The 25,918-nt window shown below is 39.7% G+C and overlaps 1 protein-coding gene across 4 annotated transcripts in view; it reads left to right on the forward strand.

The window, feature by feature from the left end:
* Positions 1 to 23,534, forward strand: part of acot7 (acyl-CoA thioesterase 7) — a 52,728-nt gene extending 29,194 nt beyond the window's left edge. For all 4 annotated transcript variants that reach the window (XM_065961398.1, XM_065961399.1, XM_065961396.1 and 1 more), the window contains 3 exons: positions 7,032 to 7,148; positions 10,843 to 11,027; positions 23,036 to 23,534. In XM_065961398.1, coding sequence (XP_065817470.1) covers positions 7,032 to 7,148; positions 10,843 to 11,027; positions 23,036 to 23,176 — 443 coding nt within the window. In that variant the 3' untranslated portion in view covers positions 23,177 to 23,534. The remainder of the gene's footprint in view (positions 1 to 7,031; positions 7,149 to 10,842; positions 11,028 to 23,035) is intronic.
* Positions 23,535 to 25,918: the final 2,384 nt, after the last annotated feature.

A 25,918-nucleotide genomic window follows, 5' to 3' on the forward strand; every position in this document is an offset into this window, starting at 1 on the left:
TTAAGATGTAATTGTTAGTGATCTAACAGGAACATTAGTACAACAGAGAATTTAGAATAATATTGTGGAATGCCTTGGTAATATTTAGCAAAACACTTTAAACCACAACAGCTTAGTCTCAAATGTTGCCCTTCAGAAACAGTTGAAACTCTCATTTCAACAATATTTGATGTGACTGATGCGATATGATCCTCAAAGCTAATCCAGCCTTCTTTTTAGACTTGAGAAGCTTCCAATGCAGCACACATAAACACATAGACAAATAGACCCAGAAACCACTCAAAACACATGCAATAAGAGCAAGTGTCAGCGACAAAACCAGCTTGGGTCTATTGTTTCATACTGGAGTGTCCTTACAGCCTGCAGTGTGAAGCAGTATGATGCAATGCCACTTTCTATTTTCTCTTCTGTCCCCTGAAATAAATAGAATGGAATCTTAAAGGATTAAAGGTTAAATGATATCTGATAAATGATGAGCACTGTTCTTTAAATTACATGTTTTGGCCATTTTTGCCTTTATTGGACAGCTGAAGAGAGACATGAAATGTTGGGAGGAGAGAGTGGGGGATGACATGCAGCAAAGGGCCGAGGATAGAATCAAACCCACGGCCGCTGCAACAACGACCATAGCCTCTGTACAAGGGCCACACGCGAGACATAACTGCTAGGCTCTGGTGCCCCGACGATGATGAACTCTTCAGTAGTAAAGTGACACTAATAATAGCCTCCTATAATGTGAGAAGGCGCATAATGACTCCCTGAATGATACTTGTTAAACAACAAGTGGTCAAAACTCATAATTACAATAATGATGATCTTCCCTGTGCAGAGGAAGATGTTTACAGATACTGGAAATAAGGCTTTCATTGTAATATCACAATATTGAAGCAGTTTAGTATAATATCACAACATAGGTGAGCAACATGGAAGCCTTCATAATAAACATTTAAGAATATTCATAATCTACGTAGAATGAAAAAATATCTTCTTACCTGTGGGAATATCGACTTAGAAAAAGGTGAAGGAATCCACTTTTTTTAATCCTTGAAAGTAAGAGGCCCTGAGGATATTAATCCAAAGTCTCAAGTTTTAAAGGAGATTTTAGAGTATGTTGGCAGCCCTTGCAGGTTTTGGAACAACCTTGATGGATGTTTCCCTCAAAATATTAGGGTAAGTGTAGCCTCTGGTCTTGTAAAGCTGTGTCATGGGGTAATTGGGGTTGCTGGTCCTAATTGAGGTTATTTACCCTTACTGCACAGCTTGCATTTTGTATGGTCACATTTACTTTGTAGTACATATGCAGAATACTTTAAATTGTGTTGCACTGAACAAACTATTTAATGTGTGAGGTTATTGATTCTGTTGGGCAAAGCTTGATTGAAAACCTTTATATGTTAACCCCTCTAAGGTCCTATGTCCAATGTCATTTGTCACTATATAAGATCCTCCGACAATTTAAGTTGGCAATTTGGTACATTTAATTTACGCCATTTTTGAGTGGAAGCTGGGCACTTTTAGTACTACTTTAATTTATTTTCACTTTTTATGTAGTCTCCTTTGTAAACATAGGTATAATGAACAAGCTAAGATGCATCAGGTTAGATATTAAACCGATGCAGAACAACTTTAGCATTTGTTTGGCTGTCCAGTATTAGCTCTCTATGCTCTACAGGACTGCTTTGAATGCACGGACTGGGACATGTTCAAGGCGGCTGCTACGGACGATCATCAGACGTGTGTGGAGGAGTATGCCGAGTCTGTGTCTGCATACATTCAGAAGTGCATGGAGGATGTTAGTGTGATCAAGAACATCTCCACACGGGCCAACGAGAAACCCTGGATGACCAGTGAGGTACGTGCAATGCTGAAAGCCCGTAACGACGCTTTTAAATCTGGCGACATGGTGGCACTAAAAACAGCCAGAGCTAACCTGAACCGTGCCATAAAGGTTGCAAAGCGTGCTCACAGTCAGAAAGTGCAGGACTTCTTTGAGGACCCCACGAACACCAGACGAATGTGGCAGGGCATCCAAGTCATCACAGACTATAAAGCTACTCCTCCCCCCTGTGACAACAACATCAACTTTCTCAACGACCTCAACAATTACTTTGCAAGGTTTGAGGCACTCAACACCACTCCGATGAGTAGCCAATCAGCCTGGACACAGCTGATGTCCGGAGAACCCTGAGGAGAGTGAACACCCGGAAAGCAGCGGGCCCCGACGACATACGGGTGCTTAAGGAATGTGCTGACCAGCTGACTGGGGTTCTCACAGACATCTTCAACACCTCGCTGATCCAGGCTGTGGTACCATCATGTTTAAAGACTGCTACAATTATACCAGTGCCTAAAAAATCCACAATCTCCTCACTCAATGATTACCGCCCTGTAGCACTAACTCCCATTATGATGAAGTGCTTTGAGAGGCTGGTAAAGGACCACATTGTCTCCAGACTTCCCTCCACATTCGACCTGTACCAGTTTGCTTACCGCCCTAACCGCTCCACAGAGGACGCCATCTCCTCTGCACTCCACCTGGGCTTACAACATCTGGAAGAGAAGGACACATATGTGCGGATGTTGTTTCTGGACTTCAACTCAGCGTTCAATACAATCATCCCGCAGCATCTGGTGAGCAAACTGGCCCCCCTTGGTTTCAGCACCCCCCTATGTAACTGGCTGCTTGACTTCCTCACAAACAGACCCCAGTCTGTGCGGGTGGGCAACAACACCTCCAGTGTCATCTCCCTGAACACCGGCTCCCCTCAGGGCTGCGTCTTGAGTCCGCTGCTGTTCACCCTGATGACCCATGACTGCTGCGCCAGGACCACTACTAACCACATGGTGAAGTTTGCAGACGACACAACAGTAGTGGGCCTCAGCCGTGATATGAATGACATGGACTACAGAGAGGAGGTGAAACATCTGGTTGACTGGTGCAGAACCAACAACCTGGCCCTGAACGTCGATAAAACCAAAGAGATCATCATCGACTTCAGGAGGCGCCAGCCCAGCCACACACCACTCCTCATCAACGGCACAGCAGTGGAGAGAGTTAGCAGCACAAAGTTCCTGGGGGTGCAGATAACTGACACTCTGACCTGGTCCCTTCACACCGGAGCTCTTGTGAAAAAAGCGCAGCAGCGCATGCACTTTCTGCGTCGGATGAAGAGAGCACACCTCCTTCCTCCTATTCTCACCACCTTTTACAGAGGCACTATAGAGAGCATCATAACAAACTGCATCTCTGTCTGGTCCGGAGCCTGCAGTGCCTCCGACTGGAAGTCTCTGCAGAGAGTGGTGAGGACGGCGGAAAAGATCATTAAGACTCCACTTCCTCCCATCCAGGAGATCGCAAAGATCCGCTGTCTGACCAGGGCTCAGAAAATCAGCAGAGACACTTCCCACCCCCACCAAGGACTGTTTTCACTGCTGGACACTGCAGAACTTCAACAGCTTCTTCCCACAGGCCATAAGATTTTTGAACACGAAAAAATAATCCCTCCATTCCCCCTCAAACCCCCACACAGGACTACCTCACTGGACTGTAAAACACAATATAACGTGCAATATATTTATCTGTATAGTAATTTTACTCATAGCTTTTCTTTTTATATCTATTTATATCTGCACCTTATTTTTCTATGTAAATACTTGCTGCTGTTTTTTATCCTGCACTACAACGAGCCAAATGCAATGAGATTTCGTTCTTATCTGCACTGTAGTTCGAATGACAATAAAGAGAGTCTAAGTCTAAGTCTAAGTCAATTTCTGTCTCTACCAACCCTTGAGTGAAATATCTGTTGCTTCAGCTGTTAAATGAAGCACTATGAAATGTTTTCTGTTTAGTATGCCTAAAACAACAATTAATGATAGAGGTCTCAGGGAATCCAAATAAATCAGTCAAGTTGAGCAGTGCTCCCCAAAAAGAACCAGTTAACTAGATTACTTTGTGTCGCATATCTGCTCTAGGGCTGTGCTCCAAAAATCAATATGGCAATATCATGTGCTCCTTGCAAATACATGTATCGCTACAGATTTTACAGAGTAGATATGACTGCAAAGCTGTGATGACAGTTTTGAAAGACAATTGACCTATGGTGCAGTTCACAATAACACCATAGCTCAGGGATTCAAATACTTGTTTATGTATTTCTAGGATATCTAAGGACCTGAATTGGAGTGTTTTAAGTTGTAGGATCCTTAATATGCCTCTGCTTTTATTCTCAACAATAAAGAACAGCTGAATTCTGTGTAGGACATGTTCATTATCCAAAATCAATGTATATCACGATATGTATCGTATCGTGGCTTCTGTATCGCGATACGTATCGTATCGTTGGGTTGTGGGAAATACCCAGCCCTAATCTGCTCCAATCAAAATTTCCCTTTTGTAATAAGTCAATGTATTGAGGTCAATAGAGCTCATGCATGAGGCTAAAATCATCTACAGTGATCTGATGGGAAGTCTCAAGCAGAGGCCACAGTGATATCTTCATATTGTGTGTATTTCAATTGAATGGAAATGTTAACACTTAGTTTAGTGTTATTCAACTTTTTTTCATTCGATTTCATCATCTTGTCAGGTCATGATCCTACTCCATTAAGCGCTACATGCTCAGACATGACCACTCCAGGCTTTGAAAAGCAGCAGCGCGCTGTGCCTATTACCCAGGGGAAATTTTCAATCTTAGGTGAGAGCCCATCAATTTTCACAACAGAGTGGAGCTGGGGAAAAAAAAGATGATGGCTTTTGTAAAATGTATTGCTACAGGCTTAAGCAAAGGAAGTGATGTGCTTCCTTGCAGACAAACACCTAAAGCCTGAAATGCTGTTGTCACCTTTCTGAGCTGAGGCTACATCCTCAAGCTCGATCAGAGAGCTAATTTAATACATAACCTTCCATCATCAGTGTTTGTGGTATGAGTTTAAGATGATGGTTTTCATGTAAATAAACAAACAAATCTGTCACTTTCATACTGCGTGTATGTTTCCCCCAAAAGTCAGAACTTGATTTGATTTCTGGAATCAGTCCATTTTTTGTTATGAAAACCCGTTTTGGAAATTAAACTTCCCGTTTTGTATACCTGTCTGAGAAAGATTTAAGTTGAAGGGCTATGGTTTAATACATTTTATCTCCAGACCTAACCTTTAGAGTATCATCAACAGAATGAAATGGAAATGATGCTGAGGCCATTTTGGGATGAGATGATGTCAAAGTAATGCCATGTTTATTTCTTAATCAACTCAGTGGGAGCACTCTTACAGTGAATGCTGCATTTGGGAGCAAGCATCACATTCTGTTTGTACTCCCACACATTTGGCTGTCATAAATAGAGCCATGCAGTGCAGATGGTAGGAGCCTTTGGAACACACACCAACCATCAGCAAGCAGACTTATTGATTTTCTGTAGCATGAGAGATACAAAGGGACGTCTGAGGAAATGTTTGGGAGCAATGGCGGTGTCTAGTTAAGGGTCTGTTGTGTATCTTTGAATGAGTGCAAGTTCATAAAACACACATACAAACACATTTTTAAAACACACACAAACACATAAACACACTTTTTCTGAGATTAGAAACAGATGCCACCCTGTTCCTCTCTTGTCTCCTATCCAACCCACCCACTCAGTACAAGATGTCCCACTTTTTGTGAGAGACCCACAAACAACTGTTTCCTTTGCACATGACAGAAGCTGCCTTCATGTGTGGCACAAGCAGAAAAAATAAAGTGGTGGATTTTTTTTTTATTCCTCTCTGTCTACTGGGTTAGTTCTACTGCTTCATAAATAATAGGTGTCAGGTCTTTGCTGTAATGTTCAATCTTCAACATTTCCTGCTCAAAGTGTTCCCTTGCCCATCATATTAAATCATAAGTGCTCCGTTAACTTTTTGATGATGGGGAATTTGATTTGCTCACGTCTTCAAAGTGATACTTTAGCCAAAATGTGTCTTTTTATGATTGAATACTGACCTCCTGTAGGTTTGAAAGGGGTTTGAAAGTGTTTGTAGTTTGATCTGTCACACATAAATGCTTGGGTTTTAGACTGATACAGTAAGCTGTTATGGCACAGTATCACTGGACCAGACAGTGAGATTAAGAGCGTATATGATTTTTTAAATGCTTTAAACCATGCAGTAGCCAAAATTCAAAACATTCTGTTGGCTTCTTCAGATGATGACCATGATGATTTAGATCACATCTGCTGTGCCAATGGTTCATCTCCATCTCCTTCCTTGAAAATCTCCTGCACCACTCAGTTTTGTCTTGCCTAACATTGTGTTACAAAAACTTAGTAATACAGTATTTTTGTCAAGATAAGGCTTAGCATATTGGTGATTAAGATAGAAACCAAAATTACAAAATACCCATAATATTGGTTATTTCCTCATTTAAGTGTTGTGTTCTCTGTCTCCCATAGTGAAGGAGTGATTCATTTTAGGTCATTAAAATTACTTGATGAAGGCGAGAGAAGGGTCAACATCATGGTCTCGGAAAATGCTTCTATTTATGTGTTGGATGAGAAAATCTGCTGTTCAAATCCAGCATCAACAGCTGCCTAAAGGTTTATTTTTGACTTAAAAGGAGAGCAAGTGTGTTCTACCTATAAATCAAAAGTGAAGGAGTGCAAAATGACACATCAAAAAATCAGCGGTTGTACAAATGTAATAAACAGGTCAATCCCAGTATTGGTGTATTCTTGGACTTTGGTAGTTGGCATTGAAAAATAAACTAGACTAGAGGGATGGCAAATAACATAGTGAAGATTTTATTGATGGTCAGTGTCTTGCCGAAGGACACTCTGACATGTGACTCAGGAGCTGGGAATCTAATCTCGTACCTTGTACCTCGTCAAGAGACGACCGACTCTACCACTGAGCCACAGTTGCCCCATCTAGTTTTAAAGTGTTGAGAGCCATAGAAAACAATAAGATATGGATTCAGAACATTTACAAAATATATAGTGATCTGCCAGTATTGAATATAATGTGTATTTTTCAACACTCACCTGTGTTTGTGTTTGGAACAGGTGTGACCATGAAGCTGATGGACGAGGTTGCAGGCATTGTTGCAGCTCGTCACTGCAATACCAACATTGTCACTGCCTCCGTGGACGCCATCAACTTCCATCGCAAGATCAAGAAAGGTGAGGATTAAAAAGGTTTATTATGAAGCAGGATCTTGTCACAACCTTTTATTGTACTCATTCTCTTTCACCTTTGTCTCTTCACAAACTTAATGAATTGCACACTCTTAAAAACTCAGCTACATGATAATGTGGAAAAACTGCCATCTATAAATTCAGCTTCAGACAGTGCTGTTTTAAACTGGGCTAAAGCCAACATTAACAGATGTCAAACTGTTACTTACGAAGACAAGTTGTGTTTTGTTGGGCTGTCACTTCATCAGGACAAACACATCCTTGTTATGATTAAACTATTTTCCATTACAAAGCCGCATCTCCTGAACTGTTTCATTTCAGATCATTAGTAATATTTTTTTCCACAGCTCTTTCTCAGTTTATCAGCTCAAGATTTCCATGTGGACAAATTAAAAGCATCATTCAAAACCATCTCCCTCTTAGCCTTTGACTTCATAATGGGGAAACATCAGGTATTTTACTCACAAAGTTGATACCATTTATATGCTTGTCTTTTTTTTCTGATGGTTGAAAACATCATGTAAGATTTTATTGGCAGTACTTCTTTAGACAAACATTTAATCCAGAGTGCTTGTCAGGACAGGTAGAGGCAAACGTACAAGCAAGTTCAAAAATCTAAGAGGCAACAAACATACTCTCCTGCAGTTACATCCCCACTCCAGACAAGTCCAAGAACATCACTTCTGAGCAGACAGAGGTGCACAGTAGAAAAGGTTGACAATGTGTAGTCAGGGGATTTTTTGTACTGGTAAAATCGGTGTGAGTCTTCTAAATCCCATAATGGTCAGGCTCTGGTTCATGTGAGATCCAAACAGCATCTTCACTTTTGGTTAATTATTATTTGTTTCGACAGTTTGTTCATTAGCCTTTTTGTGGAATCTAAACATGTCACAAGTGATTGAAAACAGTCGAATCTAAGTGGTGTAGAACAGTGTATGACATTTATGGCTGACAGTTTTTCTTGGCTCAGTGTATGTTGAATGTTCATGTGCTGGAAATGAGGGGATCCAGACCTTCAGATGTTATGATTGCCACAGGATATGTTGTTAACAATGGAACAGCTACATCTCTCTCCATTGTGGATTTATGAGGCCAAAAGGACTTTTTTATCCTTCACAGCTCAGCGCAGCTCTGCCAGATCAGCTGTAGGGTTACTGTCTGTACTGTACATTTTCAAATGTGGTCTGACTCAAGAAGGCCAAAAGGAGACCTAAGTACAGTGAGTATATAAGAAGAATGTGATGGAGAAGGGGCCACTAACATTTAAAACATACCATTATAGCAGTTCCAGGGCAAGTAGTCAGAACCGAAGAGATCGACAGAAAACCATGTCACACATCTTTCAGCTGTCATTCCATTTGCTGCCTTTTCTACGCTCTCAGGCTTCAGTGCATTTTCCCATTTTGCTCAAGATGCTCAGACACAAACTCAAGAGGTGTGCTGAGGACAGTATTAATCAAGGATCCAAACCAAGCCTGTTCAAAGCTATGGGCACTGAAGGATTGGTAATGTTTTTAGTAGCATGTGATTCTATTTCTAAAAAACATCTAATTTCACATATAGGGTCCTGCGAGCTGCTATAATATTCTCCATTCGGGTGTAAAAACATAGACAAGGCAGGTTAAAGGACAGACAGTAAACTTTCGTTAAGATGGAAGGTAATAGACAAATACAAGAAATATAAGCACAGTGAATGTTTCAGTTTTGACCACACACAGAGACACAGACAAAGTTAACATTAAATACAGTTCGATGAGAAGTTAAGACCCCGGACATTGAACAGGCCAGGTCTGTGTCTGTGCAAGGCTCATGCAGAGGATGTTCAGATGATTTGTTTATGGGTTTTTGGAGGTCCCACTGTGTCTAGCCTGAACAGTCCACTTAACTAATTGCATGGATTGTTAGTCTCTGCCTTAGACAGTTTAGCTGAATCAGAGTTGATTTACTCAAGGCAGGAACATGTTAAAACACTTAATGGGCCAAAAACAAGTGAAAAGATAAGAAAAAAAACCCATCAGTGCATGTACTGATTCTGCATGCTTCATGGTAGTGAATGAACGTTGAGTTTGCATTTCCTCATCCTGATTCATTCATTTATTACTCTTCACTTCTTCTCTTCACTGTTCTTCAACCAGTCTGAATTATAACCTTCATGTTAATTCACAAACACGTGAGGTCCCTGAAGGTGACGTCATATATGACTTTCATCTCAGGGTGGAGATTTTAAAAATGAAAGCCTCCATGCAGTTTAAATCATTTTGCACACAGTCTTTCTTTCATAGTCACTTTTTATTTCCACCTTATAATTTAGACAAGACAGGATTCTTTTGAGGGAAATAAAAACATGGGTCATTGTACTGTAATCAGCAAATTAGTTTTAAGGACAGTTATGAAACCCCATATAAAATATACAGCACATACTTAAAAAAAAGCACATTTCCATTTTCCGTCCACACTTTTTATTATTTACGTCTTTGGTAGTTTTATAAGCTCCGAGTCACATACTCAAGATCTGTCACAGATTTATTATACCCTCTCCCCTCATCTCTATGGCAACAGCAGTAATAATACAGTACCAGCACATCAAAGAGAATAAAGAAACACATCAGCAATGCTATGTTGTATTAGCTGATTCTTTTTCGTTTCTCCACCTTTCTGCATTGACAAAAGAATACGAGCACAGATTCTGATGAGTCAGGTGCATTAGATGGATTTAAAAGGTTGAATTCGAAGGCAGGAGAACTTTACACAATGCTCTTAGCAGTGAATCGGATTCGTCCTCCCTAATATAGAATTATATATGTTAACATCTTTAAAACGGTTTTAAACTTTATATTTATACATTTCAAATCTGTTTGTCGTTATTTATTTCTAGACATCATCTTTATTATTCATCTGAGTTTGAGAGACCTGCAGGCTGTACTTTTTAAATTCTGGCAGCCAGAGATCATCGGCCTGTCTTGCTCTGCAGACTCTTTCAGTGGCCCAGACTTCAACAAGTTCATGATGCAACCACATGAAGGAGATTGCAAGAGCAGATCCCAAGGTGTCCTGAGCTAAATAGATTGTTTACCAGCTTATTTCAGATTCAATTCACTTTCAGTGTACGTAGAAATGAAGCTCCTCCTTGTTACTAGGTCTTTGTTCCTTAATTAACCCATTCCTCATAACTTATCAATACCTAACTGTGTTTCTGTCCTCATGGCATTTATGGATGACTATCATATATGGAAATAAGGGTGGTTTCCTTCTCGCTCTCTATCTTTAATATTTTGAAATGTATCATAATTAGGACTGTTAATTATCACTGTATTGCTTCTTTTATTTTTTTTGTCTCTTGTACTGTTCATTTTTCCTTAATGTCACATATGTCACTAGTTCATAATTTTGTCATGTTCACCAATAAAGTAAAACGTAAAAAAAGGAAATATATATAAAAAAGAAAAGAAATGAAATTAATCTTAGTTTGATTTGAATTATAAATACTAGTTCATATTATTGGATTTATTTTAGACATTCACTCATTTTCATTTGAAACTTTAGCATTTTACCACAGGTAAACTCTTTCACAACTTCTTTATCATAAATTCCCAACATAATGACACTTCTATGGGTGGCTGAAAAATAGAGCAGATTGAATTAAGATTTGTCTAATCTTTTTTTTTCTTATCTCCCCAAGGCTGTGTGCTGACGGTGACAGGGCGGCTCACGTTTGTGAGCAATAAATCGATGGAAATCGAAGTGTTTGTGGATGCAGCTTCATTGGTAGAGGCAGAGAAAGGAAGGTACCGTGCAGTCTCAGCCTACTTCACCTTCATCTCTCTGGACAAGTACAACAGACCCCTGCCTGTTACTCCTCTAAAGGTTGGTGCTTTTCAGTATCCACTTTCACTCTGTCTCTTCTTTCAAACCTTAATGAAGATAATATTTTATTCTGCACATCAATCTGTGTCCACAAAAGGCTACGTTTGCTCAAGCATCACACCTCTTGTTTAATTTTGGTATAGTGAGCCTAATTAACTCTGTTTCTTATTAAGTTCATGAGTTGATATCTTTTCTTTTTCCGTGGCCTTACCTTTAAAGTCTTTGTAAGCTTTTTAGTTAGTTTAAGACTAATAAAGATTTAAACCAAAATTTCCGCAGGCGATTCATTAGATTACAAACAGGAGAGAAATGCAAAAATCAATAAACAAATCTGAACTTTTCTGTACTTTGTGTTCTTTAACAGAAACAAGGTATAAAAAGATTCCCATTGACAAGACAAATGCTATTATGTAACTCAGCAAGCCTCCATGGTTTCCAGTGAAACTTGTGACAGATAAAAAGTTGTGAATTCTTCACTATACATCAGATTAATGCCCAAAGTCTCTCTAATCTCTTCACTTCTCTTTTCAGATTATTTGATATTCTCTTTCTCTGCTTATTGGCCTAATGGAACATCCCTTCACTCTTTCATAACTGTGACTATGGGATAGCTTAATGCAATATAGTCTCTGATTTTTGGCAGTTTTCCACACTGGTGTCAGCACATTTAATGCTCTGCTGTGTCTGTGTAACTTTATGCACTGAGCAATATATGTCTGGCTGACTCAGCACTTATTGTCAGGATGTAAGCTGTGCATGTGCACCTGCAGACTGGTGAGAGGAGCTTGCTGTTTGTTCTGCCTCGGCAGTACACGATGAGCCAAACCCCGTTTTATGAGCAAACACACCAGCCATCTGTCTAAATCAGCACATTTAAATGATATCCTGGCTCCATTCTAACAGGCCGATAGTCTCTGTGATTATTGCTTTAAAACACGTCCAACCTTTGTGTCAGATGAAGTCAGCTTGGCAGTAAGTGGGTTTAGGCAATAAAAGAGACATTACAATTACATTCAAAGCACTAAGTGGAGCATTTAGTGAACTGTAATTAGTTTAAGCATCTATATCGTAATAATAATACACATTTTCACTGCACATTTTGTTAATGTAGTTCTATTTGATGTCATTGGACATTTCTTATTTCGCTGACTGGCCAGGATGATGCTACAATTTAATAATTAACTTAGCAGACGCTTTTATCCAAAGCGACGTACATCAGAGAGTAAGTAAAATACAAGTATCTAGAGAGCAGGAAACAATGTCAGTAAGAGCAAACGATCAGCTTTAAGTCTGATCAGAAACAGGTGCTGACAGGAAGTGACCAGAGGCAAAGCACAACATCGACGGCAGTTCTTGAGAGCTCTAATCAGCATCAAAACACCATCCTATACTGTATATCATCATCATCAGTATCAGTGTAGGTGTTCATGAAAGGGTCTTTAGCTTTTTCTTAAAGCTGCAGAGGGACTCTGCAGATCGAATGGAGTTTGGTAGTTCGTTCCAGCACTGGGGGGCAACAGAGGAGAAGAGTCTAGTTAGATACCCTGTTGTGAAGTTTGGATCAGACGCCTTTCATTGGCAGAGCGTAGTGGGCTGGAGGGAGTGTAGACCTGGATGAGAAAGTTTAGGTAAGGAGAAGTCGTTTCTGTTGCTGTTTTTTTTTTAAAAGCGTTGAATTTGCTTTGCAGTTTAAGGTAGGTTGTCCGTTGTTGAATATTATGTGTTACATTTATTGTTCTCTTCGCATCCAGACAGCAATCGATTAATACAAAACTAAGTCTGTTCAATTAAGAAGCCCACCTGCATGTCCATATGTACAGCCTGTGTAAGAACATTCTGCCTGTGCATTCTGCTACAACTAAAAACTAGCAAGCTGGTACACATGCAGGGAAAGGGAAAGCTGGTTTGATACTGTTACAGTAAGAATGACATCAATGTGCTGTGTTTCTCTTCCTTTTACTCTTGCCAGAAGTAACGTTAAGCAAGGTAAAGTATTTATTTGAAAGTAAAAACTTTGATTTCTATCCAGTTGGATACATCTTAAATCTAGCTTAGTCTCTGTTTTGTTCCCCAAAGGTGTTGACCTAAGCTTTAAGCAAAGTCCATAACAATAGGCTGAGGCTAGCTTCAGTTCAATTTGGCCTTCCAACAACAGGTCATTACTCTCTACTAAGTGCATTCTTGAACAAAATTCAGGGTTTGCACCTGAGCTAATCATTAAAATTTCAGTATGTGCAGAGGACTGAGGGAGCCTGGGAAAAAGTTAAAAAAGGTCCAGCAGCAATATTTAAGGAGTAAAGAATCAAAAGTCAACTGCTAAGTAGCTTTCTTGGTTAATCTGCAGCTGTCCTTTTACCTTAACCAAAAATAATGAACAAAAGATGTAGAGAATTGAGACATTTTATGTACAACAAATGGAGATCTAACGTCCTGTCCTGCTATGTCCCTAGCATTATGAGTGTGTAATAAGAAATTTGAAGAAGAAAGCCAAGACTGGCAGCATGAAGAGTGAAGCATGGGAAAGGGTTGTTATAGGTATTGTTCTCTTGCTGCCAAGTGCTGCACTGAGCCCTGGCAACATACATTTTCATAAACCCTTGGAGTTGCATCATAATTCTTTAACACCGGGACATGTTCTAGAGGTGAAAATAGACTTCTCTGCTTCTCCCCCTGCCAGACAGAAATGGGTATTAAATGTGTGTCTGTGTTTGTCAGCCTTTTCAAAAGCTCAGTCTCCCAATTTCCATTTCACAAAATGCCACGTTTGGTGCAGCTATTGTGTTGTGCTTCCTGTGCGCATTCATTACCTGTTTTTCCATTACACACAAGCTTGTCATGGCTTGTATGATGAGAGTGTCAGGGAACGGCAGCAAAGATAAGGGTCATCGTAATGCCTCTGTTCACCGAAATTGAATGAAAAGAGAAGCTAAAAGTTTCCTGGTTTTAATAATTCATTTTCATCATTATAAATGGAGGTCTAAATGAGCCCGGGTTGCTAGGGTTCTGATGAAGGAATTTTGAGAGATATTTGTGTGCTGGGCAGAAATACAATGTAGACAGTGTGTGTGTGTGTTTGTGTATACAAATGAGACAAATAAAGCATGTTTAGGTTTGTGTGTGAGAGGGAGTGGGCTCGCATGTGGATGTGCACGTGCTTGAACAGATCACTGAGCACCAATGTGTGTGTTTATTTATAAGAGTAAGAGACGGATGATGAAGCTCAATCAGGGCTATTTCTGGCTTTATGACTATTTACTGAGAGCTTAAACACAGGATTAGATTGAACCAAAACCAGGGGGATGCTATCCAACCTGAAGTGCTGGCAGTAAACCTTTTTATAGATGTCAGTCCCTTGGTGTATAAAAGACACGAGTCAAATGAAGGAAACAAGGTTCAACACATCAATCCAATTAACACCTGAGTTTCCCCTGGCAGTAAGATGGGACTGTGAGGGATGGAAATGTAATGATGACAACAATTAGACATGTTAGCCACTCAAATATAGAGACACAAACACTTGGCCTCCCTGTCCTTCCATTTACAACCATCAACCATTAGTGTCCAAAAACTATCTGCACGATTATTCCAGATAGTTTTTGGACACTAATGGTTGATAGACTTCGTGTTCTTAAGTGGAAAAGTTGAGAAGACAAAATTACAATTAAATAGAGAACACTTATTGATAATTGGAAGTAGGTATATGTATATTTTTTTCAATCCACATATTAGTGTTAACATTATTTATTGTTGCTGTGGTAGAATTGAGCTGTAACAACTGGTAAATACCTAATTGCGCTGACAATATTCGGTGCGGCTGTGGCTCAGTTGGTAGTCTCTCAACCGGAAGGTCAAGGGTACTGCCCCCAGCTCCTGCAGCAACATGTCTGATGTGTCCTTAGGCAAGACACCTAACCCAGAATTTCTACTTCGTCGGTTGCGTATGAATAGTTATGTATGGGATTAATTACTTCTGATGGTCTCACTACATAGCAGCCTCTACCATCAGTGTGTGAATGGGTGTGAATGAGTAGGTGTGACATGCGGTGTAAAAGCGCTTTGATTAGTCAGAAGACTAGAAAAGTGCTATACAAGTCTATTTACCATTTACAACTTGCACATTTTAAATAACCCTGTAGTCATTTTTAATATGTATCTATTTTAATAATTCTCCAAAAGCAACAGACGCAACAGTGACTCAAAGCTCTCCTGTACTTTTATTCAGCGAGGGTTTATAAATTGTTAATGTTTTTTAAAATTGATCTTCTTCAATTCTATTCTTTAAATACAGTGGTTTTTTTTTTTATCGACAAACCAGATGTGTCAGATGTGATGAAGTCAAGGACTCGGAGCGATCTTCTATGTCATGTTCATGTCATCACGCTTTTGTGAAGCAAAGGCAATTTTCCACATTGTGGAAAAATAAAGTTACATTCTTCTTCTACTCTTCTTTTTCTTAAAAAAATAAAAATGTCTGGCAAAGAGCCAATGGAAATAGCAAATGGGGAAATAACAACTAACTCCCCCCCGCTCAAACTACTGCTGATTAAGCATGGACGTTCAATCTGATATTTGTCAAATTCAAATAACATGGAGGATGTGTTACACTAAGAAAGTTAACTTTAAAGTTGGCATTCTACTCCAAAAACTTTTGTAAGCAGACAGCTGTCATGTTAGCCAATGCCAGCAGACTTTTTTTTAATCTCACAAAATCAAACATTTCACACACCCACTCACCATCTTCTGTGGATTCTTGTTGAGCACAAGAGGTCAGAGCTGACATTGGAGTTCTCATGTATTAGTGTGAATACGTTGTGTTATGCATGACCAAAAATAGCTTGGTAAAAAAAAAAACACCACAGGCTTAACCCAGACTGTAGGAAAACCATTTGTATATAGACTGGACATCAAATAGACACAGACAATTGTGTTTATTTATTCATTATTATAAGTCATAAGGTGCATTTGCACTCATCTGTGCAAAGCAGAATATTTGCTGGCTTACCTCCTTAGCAAGTATCCGTAGGAAAGCTGTCTAGGTGTTGCCAATTTTGCAAGGCTGGAAAGCCATGCTACTGTATTGTAGTTGTTTTCACTCTTTCAGCTAGGCTAAGCTAACTGACCCCTGGCTGTAACTTTAGTTATAGTCAATTACTAAGAGTGGAAACTGTCTTATAATGTAACTCTTGGCAAGTATTTTCAAATGAGCTTGTTTCTCAAAATGTTAAACTTTGACTACAAACATCAAGCTGTGTTATCCAGTGGGGATTTTTTCTCCTAAAATTCCCCAAATAATTTCTTCCTACTCCCCTCCCCCAAAAATCCATTTCCTGTCATTTATTTGCTTACACTGAAAATCCTCTTTTTATTCAAATAATATAAACAAAACCTTTCTCACATTTGTTCCAGTTTCTTGTTGTGTAACACATTCCATACATTTACTCAGTGTAGGGATCCATTAGCAACAGGATAGGCTGCTGTGAATTGTTTTAATACACATTAATGACACCCAACTTCACTCTCTAATCTCATCACAAAAGCCTTCTCGTGTTCACTAGTTATATGAAAAGCCAGATGTACTGTAGAATTTATGTAGCTTCACAACTGTCCTGGCTCTTTTAAAGCTTGCCTGAACCAACCCGACAAACCCTCCTGTAAAAACCCTCCCTGATGAAACTTTCATGACATTGTGGCAGATTGTGCCCCAGTTGTGCGCTATAAATAGCTGGATCGAAAGGACAGCTCTGCTATTTTTGACTGCAGGTGCTTTCCCTCCGTTCTCTCATCCTCACTTTCTCTTCACTGAGCTTGCCTGCGATTACTATTTTTAGATTATCCAATTTTAGCTTGACAGCGTGACAGGGGGTTTGTTGTTGTGTGTGTGTGTGTGTGTGTGTGTGTGTGTGTGTGTGTGTGTGTGTGTGTGTGTGTGTGTGTGTGTGTGTGTGTGTGTGTGCGTGTGTGTGGGGTGTGTGTGGCAGATGGGAGTTTGTTTTGTCGATGGGGGCTTTCACTAACAGCTCACAGTAGCATAATATGGTTAAAGCTGAAAGGGGGAGGCAGAAGGGAGGATGTTGGGGTATACCTCACCTCTTAGCAGCAGTAATGATTTATGTGCACAATGGCTCATAGAAGATAGGAAACATCACTGACCAGTGTCTGTTTTCGTTGTCTTCTATGATGATTATATGGGGCAGCTGCAGGTGCCTAAAGGTTAAAAAATCTGGTTTGTTCCCTGCAGGTCAGGACTTTGAATGATCAGCAAGCTGCCATTTTATGGTAAATACTAGCTGTTTGGGGATGTTTAAGTTCTGTAGTTTCATATAAAGCTTGAGTGTGTGTGGTCCACATGAAGAATGAAAAGGTGGATGTAACCTAAAATTGTGTTCACAATCACATCCTTCTGCAGAATCCATCAACATACATGTGTTGTCCTAGTTAGATTTCCATTCTTCTTTATGTTTCTCCCTACATTTTCTTCATTGTATCCCTCCTTCTTGCACTCTTAAGTTCAATCTCTCTCTTTATCGTTCCTTCAATCCACCACCAGCCTTTTTCTTCATCTCACCCTCCTTCCTTCCCCTTCATCTTTCTCACTCCCTCTCTCTTCCCTCCTCGCTGCAAGAGACTCAGCTGGCCTCCTGTGACACAAAACAAGCCTGGTTGTCATGGCAACCTCCTGTAGACCACATGAAGTGATGCACATTTATTTTTAGATGCCTCCAATTCAAGACAATCAGCAACGGGTTAACGGGCACGCTCGAGCTAGAGTTGCAGATGTGTCACACTGTACTGATCTGATGCATAGCACTCGCTCACATCGCACCTCAGTCCATTAGCCTGCAAAGAATGGTTTATTATGAATACAGGGAGTCTCTTTTTTTAAAATAAGGTTTTGTGAAGAAACACACATGATACAATCCATTTTTGAGAGCACAATAAGAGGCATTTTAGCTGGCTCTGTGCCTGGTTCTTAGAATTACCGGTACTTTTTTTTCTTTCTGATATCGATTAGGATCCATTTATTTCTGGAAATTAACATTTTATGTAAAAAAAAGCTTGAGCAAGAAGATACCATTGAAGAACATTATATTTTTCAAAGTTTTTCAACTTCCTTGTATTGCAGTTAAATGCTCAGACGCTTGTGAAAAATTTGGTGCGTTGGCTTTTTTGAAATTGTATACAATAAGTTTTCAGGAAAAATACGCTAATAGATAAACTGATAACATTCACATTCCTGCTTTTAAATTTGCAGAGTTGCTGAGACCAAGATTATTTAAGGTTTATTATATCTATTTGGTCGTATGAACTAAAGACAGGCTAACCAATAGCATCAAATGTTAATGAGGACTAAACCACTGGATTCACAGAGGGACAGAGTTCTTTTAGGAAAAGCCAGCGTTGAGTATTTGCTTTATGTCTAAAGATGAAACCCCTTTAGTAAAAGTAGCATCTTTTGTATCAATCTGTATTTCTCTCTCTCTCTCTCTCCCCTTCTCTCTCTCACACACATATGTTAGTATCATGACCCATGTCAGTCCAGATGGCTATTATTTTCTTGAGCCGGTTGCTTTCAGCATAGTGCTACTTTTGAGACATTGGCATTTGGCAGTAGTAATGATGCCCCATGCGCGCTCTAATAACAGCTTGTGCCAACACAACGGCACCCCTCTGTCATTTTGCTGGCGTTATCTGAGTCCCTTTCCCACAGATTGTCGATATTCCTGGTTTACTCCTTTAGGTTTTTCAAATCCCTTTCAGGGGGTCTACCTATAGAAGACTTCCATGCCATGGTTAAACTCCTGTCCTTCTGAACTGTTTGACCCAATCAACCAACTTTCTGAGATTGAGTAATGTTGTGTTTTTCAGTGAGGGATACTCAAAGAAATAGCGTCATGTATTTTATTATACTTTTACTTATCCAGTTGAGTCTCAGATCAGATAACTCTTTTTCAAGGGAGACCTGGCCAAAAATAGCAGCAACACACAATATTAACAACAAAAACAATCAAACTCATACAGTACAAACTAAATTAAAATACTACTAAAAGAAAGCCTGAATTTAAGACTTTGTAACGAGGATTTTAAAACATTCAGGGTAACAAGTTTTGCAATTTTAAATCAGACTGTAGGTTGTTCCAAGCAAAGGGAAACCAAAAAGCTCTTTCACAACTCAGTTTTGGACTTTAAGAACAACAAATTGCACAACATCAATCTAATGCGGATCCCATCTTTTAAGATTAAAAATGTAAAGAAATGTAAAAAAATAGAAATGCCCAGAGTGAACTTATAGCAGTCGGGTTGACTTTAGAATATAAGAAATAAAGTGAAGTGAGGAAGCCATAGTTTGTGATAATTCTCACAGCACCATGATTCACACTCTCCAGCATATTGAGACTTTAAGCAAAATCGTCCATGTATAATAGACTCCACTTTTTTTGTTTTTATTTAATATTAAAGGAGAAAAAGGAACTGCAGCACCATCAAAACCTAGTAAAACCTTCAGTTTTTAACTCCCTGGAAGACAAGTTGTCATCCACTACAAACCCTAAGTTTGAAATGAAATACAGAATATGAGCAGTACAGTCCTACAGAGAAGATGCCTTAACGGTTAACTCTTGAATTGTTTAGAAGGAGCCTCAGTATGTGCGAACTATCCTTACAGTACAGTATGCTACACTTCAAGTTTATGAACCAAAACATAGTATCAGACACTCTTAAGTTTAAGATGCCATAAAACAAGCATTAGTCCTGTTTGGGGGCTTGATAGGCTCTGCATCAGAGAGACAGCAGCAGGACTTGATGATGCTGCATAATCACAGATATTAGACTGAAGCCACTGTGGGAATACTGATTACATGGGGACACCAAAAGGATATCATGTGACTAGAAATCTCACCGCAATGTCACTAACTCACACCGAGTTCTACAAATCTGATCTGCATGAGCATAAACAGACGCATGCACACGTGCAGCCTTGGTCGGATGCAGAAAAAACTGATGTAAGCAGCGAGATAATGTTCACACAGAGACACACGCAAAGACAATCTACTGACCAGTATTAAGGCTTAGATATGATATCGCTTAATTAAAGGTTCAATTAGACCATCTTCTCATTTTACCGTTTAAGACTGAAGCAGCCCTTCCAAACCTACCGTAAAAGTGGTATTTATATTTGTTGAAAAATGTACTTGAAGTAGCATTAGCGCTTAGACAATTCAATAAGTCAGAGTCCGATTTTCTCCTGCAGACATCCTCTGCCTTGAACAGAAACTGTTGCATTCCTGTTATTAATTGTCAGTCTTCATTAGCTGTAGTCAGGCGTACAGTTCCCTTTAATTAGCTTGCTCATTAAAAAACATCTCAAGCTGAAGATTGTAACTCCTATGGTTTCAGAAGTGAAATTAAATAATTGTTTAGACCTCATGGGCCTCAGTGGCAGAGAGAGAGGGAGAAATCACATTTGTTTCTGTGGCAAAATATAGATAGAATATGTGTATAGTCTCTGAACTCATCACTCCCTGCAGATATGTTTTACATCCAGAAATGCAAGTACTCATGTGGAAGCATCTTAAACCCCCAAGCGTTGGCCTGCAGGTGGATGCTGGGGTGGTGTGGCTGAAAGAATGAGCACAGTGCTGGTGTAGGGCGGTATTGGTATTGACAGAAGAGATGGAGAATTGAGCACATTTTTGCAGCTTTAAAACAATGCCAAATTTATAGGCTGTCAGGGGATTATGAACAATGAAAAATGTCATGTGCGTAAACAGTGAAGCGTGAGTTGACTACTCCCTGAACTAGCTTCAAAGATATCCTTCCATTAAAAGAAAAATGCTGACTATGCATTTGTTTACCTGTACAGTATATTTGGGTTTCATCTTTTTATTGACATAGGCGCTGTGATTGCACTTATTTGCTTCCCTTTTTTTTTTTTTTTACATTTATGAACATATTTGACCTATGAGCTTTGAATCAATGTTGCACATGCACTCAAAAGCTAGCACAGGAAGATGTCTTTTTTTTTTTTTCACTCCAGCAGCTTTTTATATAACGCTTCGTAAATATATAATTATCTTTCTTTGTAATGCCTTACATCAAAATAGCTGTATGTATTTACTCTGGAGAAACGCACACAACCAGTTTTATGTTTAACTTAATAACGTAATTTTTTTTTTTTTTTTTTTTACTAATCTACCACTCAAAATGAGTCTTTGTTTCTTCAAAATCACTTTTTTTTTTGCAGTGGTTGCAGGGCTGTATCCCTTCAGGATAGATGTCTTTGGTATGCACTGCAGCCGAGTTGGGTGATTAATAAAGCTCTATTTGGTGTCAGGTTCCTAAATCACCTTGGCGGGGTTTATTTATATACTTCTTTAATAACCAATTCCCTGTACATAATTGTGCTCTTACTCCAATTGGTAATGTTAATTAATATAGCCTTATATGCTTGTCTGAACTCCATGACAGTATAAAGGCAGTCGATTATGCAGAAAGTTAGCAACTCAAAAGTGATAATACATGATACCAATACCAATACTACAACTTTACACTCCTGAACCTAAACTAAACTGAAGATTCTCCCCGGTGTTGTGTTTGTGGTTCAATGTCAATAGTTTCATTTTCTCATCACATTTGAGCCGTGACCTTTGGGCTTGTCCCTCGCATGAAATTTTTATTTAATCTGTTCCAACTCTCTCTCTCTCTCTCTCTCTCTCTCTCCATAAAGTTAAAGCACCATCTGTTAGCTTTGCACCAAGGGTGCTCTGCTGAGTGACAGGTGCTCTCTAATCTGCCGACCACCTGGTGTGTGCACAGACAGGGCTTCAACCTGAAAATTGCCTTCAAAGTTAGAATTCACCTGCATGCTATATGTTAGCTGCAAAGAACATATATGAATATGCTCTCTCTCTCACACACACACACACACACACACACACACACACACACACACACACACGCACGCACTCCTCTGTTCCCCTGAACAGTGAGCAGAAAAGGGAGTGGGAGAGCTAACAGCAGCACCATAAAAGTAAGTGTTGACACTGTTGCTGGTTGTGGTATTGTTGTTTGAGTCACGAGGTTGCCAGGCAGTCTAATTAAACAGTGCAGGCTAGCAAGAGCCTCCGCCCACGAATCAGCTACCAAACTGAGATAAGTGAAGGCGAAGATTTATTCTTCACAAGCTGGAATTGCTGTGCAGATAAAAAAAGAAAGCGAGAGAGAACCCAAAATGGCAATATATTTTATACATGAAAGGCAGCAGCTGATTGAAGTCATGCCGAACACTATGCTTTGGAAAAGGATGATTATGGTTTTAAGTGCAATTATACAGCTGATAACACAAGGATACAGTCTGGTCAGAGATGTGAATACTTACCTTATGGCTTACCAAAATATTAGAAAAGAGAGAATTGAACAGTTTGTGGTGTAGGCTGAATGGCCAGCAAACATCATCAATCACAAATCATATACATAATGCTCTAAGTTACATAATTGTTATATTCTCTTTAAGTTTCATGCAATCTGGCAAGCAGTTGTCTTGATAAAGGGATATTTCATGACAAAAGAACTGGACTCACAGACAGAATGACAATGCAATCTTTAAGCTTTGCTGCCAGTTTTTGATTTAAAAAAAAAATTGTTGGCAGCGCTAAGGGTCGTTCACAAACCTTTGAGAAGAATACAGTTTCAAGAATTTGAAATGCTTATAGAACATGGTCCTGCAAATGTCTTGCACATTCTGGAAAGATTTGTCTGATGTTAATTGAATCCATTCCAGTGCATATTCTGGATGCATATAATGCTGAGCCTCTCCAAGATTCAGTGATTCATTCTGTATTTCATCAAGAACACGAATGGCAGTGACAAGAGCACAGACTGATAAATTAGATCAGAGCTTCATACCCAGACTTAATATCATAACAGCGGAGAGGAAATTCCAGTGCACAGTATGTGTAAATGATGAAGGTGTCTCAAAACAAATCTTTTTTTCTGTTTTTCTGGTTCTTCAGCTTGACGGAGAGGAGGAGCAGAGACGTGAAGAGGAGGGTAAAGCGCGTTACCTCCAGAGAAAAGCTAAGAGGCTGGCAGAGAAGGAGCGCCAAATAGCTTCTGCTGCTAACCAAAGTGAAACCCCTGCACCAACAGTATAACCCAACCTACACATACAGTATACAACCCCATTTAAAAATACCTTTTTAAGTAATTGTAGCCTCCATTCAAACCTTAACCTATGACAATAACTTATTTGAAGAACACACCAAAGTGTCTACATTTATCTGAATATGTATTTCAAAGTAAGAGTACGTATTTTATTTTTGGGAGATTTCTAATATTATATATATCTAAGAATAACACCGTCAGTGCAAGTGACATTTCTTTCTTGTTTTATGAATATTTTTAAATATGAAGACTTTATGATAAGTGTCAATGCCAAGTGTAAGGTTGAGCGCAACAAAGTTATGAATAAGTGAGTGAATATTAATGAATAAAAAACAATTAAAAGTGTGAGTCTGGGGCTCTCGTCTTGTGTCCTTGCTAGTTTGATGATGATGTCATTGTCTTGGGCTTGTCTTGGCTGAGAGGGCACACGCTATCCATCTTTTCTGCACTGTGTCTTTCACAGAGAAATCAGGGGAGCTCAGGGGGGTTTTGACTCAACTTGTATCTCTCCCACGCCCACCCTCCCCCCCTCACTGCTCTCCTCCTCCTCTTCCTGTCTGCCACACTCTGTCTCCAGCGTTCCCTCTGCCGCTGCCTGTTCTCCCTCCCCTGCTTACTGTCATGTTCTCATCCATCTCCAATCTCTTGCAATGTCACTGTTTTCCTCCTCTCATTCACTCATCTATTTGTCACTCTTTCTCCCCCTTTTTCCCACCATCTCGCTCCCTTTGTCTCCAAATGAGATGTGAGGACTCATTGGAGAAAGATCTAGAAAGGAATGTGTATTGATGGGTATCTCTCTCTTTGCATACATCCTAGGTTTATGCACGCATGCACAAAAATGATCAGAAAGATAAATGGAGGGCAGCTGTATCCAGCATGAAATCAATATCCATATGAACATGTCTGGACTGACTTTTATTTACCTTCCATAAAAACTCCTGTTCAAATATTTAGCAGGATGGGTTTTACATTTGGTTATTGAGATTCTCAATAGAGATCCATTTGATCCAGACCAAAGTGAAATTAAAAGATGAAAAGCAAGTGAAAGCATTACAGGAACAGAAAGATTTAGTTTGGACCTTCGCCCCTCTACTGTGTTCTTGCACAAACTGAAACAGATTTATTATCCCTGTAGATTGGAGGTTATCATTGTTTCCCCTGTTTCCCTCCAAGTGTTCTTTTCATTTCTTCCATGAGAATAAAATGAAGCTCAAGCTGCACCAGGGGTTTGTGTGTGTGTCTATTTTTAACCCCTGGAAGTCATGGCAGCTTGTGGGGGAAGGAAAGCACAGGGAGGCAGAGGAGGGAAAACATGATATAGGGATACAGGATCACATGGAAATTAATACTTGAGGGAAATTTGACCCTAACATACATCATCTGAAAAAACATGCCTGATTGTCCATGTTCTGAAAACATTTAAAACATAAAGGATTTCTCTTCACTTCAACAATGTTCATTACTGTCTCAAGCCATTTCAGCTGGTAGCAGCTGGCTTCTATACGTAGAGATGCAATATGGTAACCATGGTTACTTATGTGAAATAACAGACTTGAAAAGGAAGAGATGACATCATTAGAAATAGAATTTTCTCTTTCAGAAAGCAAGAAAAATACCTATGTGTTTAAAAAAGCCATTATTCAACTCTTACCTGTGAATAACTGTTGTTCCTGCCACCATGAGCAGGACTTAATTGAAAATATGCTTAACAATATGTCACTAGAGGAAGCTGTGTGCCAAACTGTTTTTTCCCATCAGTGCATAATGCAAAGAAGAAAATAAAAAAGTTTATCTCATATTTCCTCTCATGTGTTCGCATCTAAATTAGAGGACTAGCAGCCCTCTCACTGTGGTATCTCATTGTAGAGAGACAGATTTGACGACTTAGAAGATGAATGATCCTCTGGTGCAGGAGAAAAACCATTAAGGTCTCTGAACGAAGGATAAACTATGAAGCAAGGTGTTAAGGAAAGTCTCATCTTTCATTATCGCTTTGCATTTTTTTCCTGGTCTCCGTTGTCAGTCATTTTCTGACAGCGAGAGCTTTATTTCCATACATGATACGATACACAGAAACCAGAACCATGTGAATGTTATACTTCAAGGTCACTCGTGAAAATAAGTCTGTCAATATCTGTGTGAGGCAGTGCTCCTGTTGTGCATTGCCTGCAGAAGTTGCAGATGCTCTAAGGGTGTGGGCCTAAAACAGAAAGGTTAAGCAAGTCAATGTTTTCCTTTTTTTGGTAAATGCTTTTTTTTGTGCATCATGGAAGACCTTCACAGAGCTGAGGGATGAGTCCTACATTTAGTCCTCCTCTGTTATCTGGGCCGGGAGCCAGCAGGGCTTCCCTTGCAGAGGAGTAGGTGATGGGCTGCACTTTGTCTAGCCTGGAACCTCCCTTTCTCTCAGTCACAGGGGACCTCACTTGGAGTACCTACTACTGAATTAAGCTGCCTCTTACTGTGAGGCACACAACCTCCACAAGGAGAGGTGGCAAAAGTAGATCATAAGAGGACACATCAGCAGGACATTAAAAAACAGTGTTAACTATTAAATAGCTTCTATGTCTTGTGTGTGTATGTGTTACGTGATGTGTGATGGTGGAGCTGACAGAAAGAGTGGGGGCAGCCCTTTGCCAGCGGAGCCAGTGGGCGGGAATGCCTTCTGCTGCTTTTTACTTCCAGGTCACCTACCATCACATAGGAGAGGCTGGAGATGGACAGTGACA

Source organism: Labrus bergylta, chromosome 12 (genome assembly GCF_963930695.1).
Source record: "Labrus bergylta chromosome 12, fLabBer1.1, whole genome shotgun sequence".
In the NCBI taxonomy this organism is placed as follows: domain Eukaryota; kingdom Metazoa; phylum Chordata; class Actinopteri; order Labriformes; family Labridae; genus Labrus; species Labrus bergylta.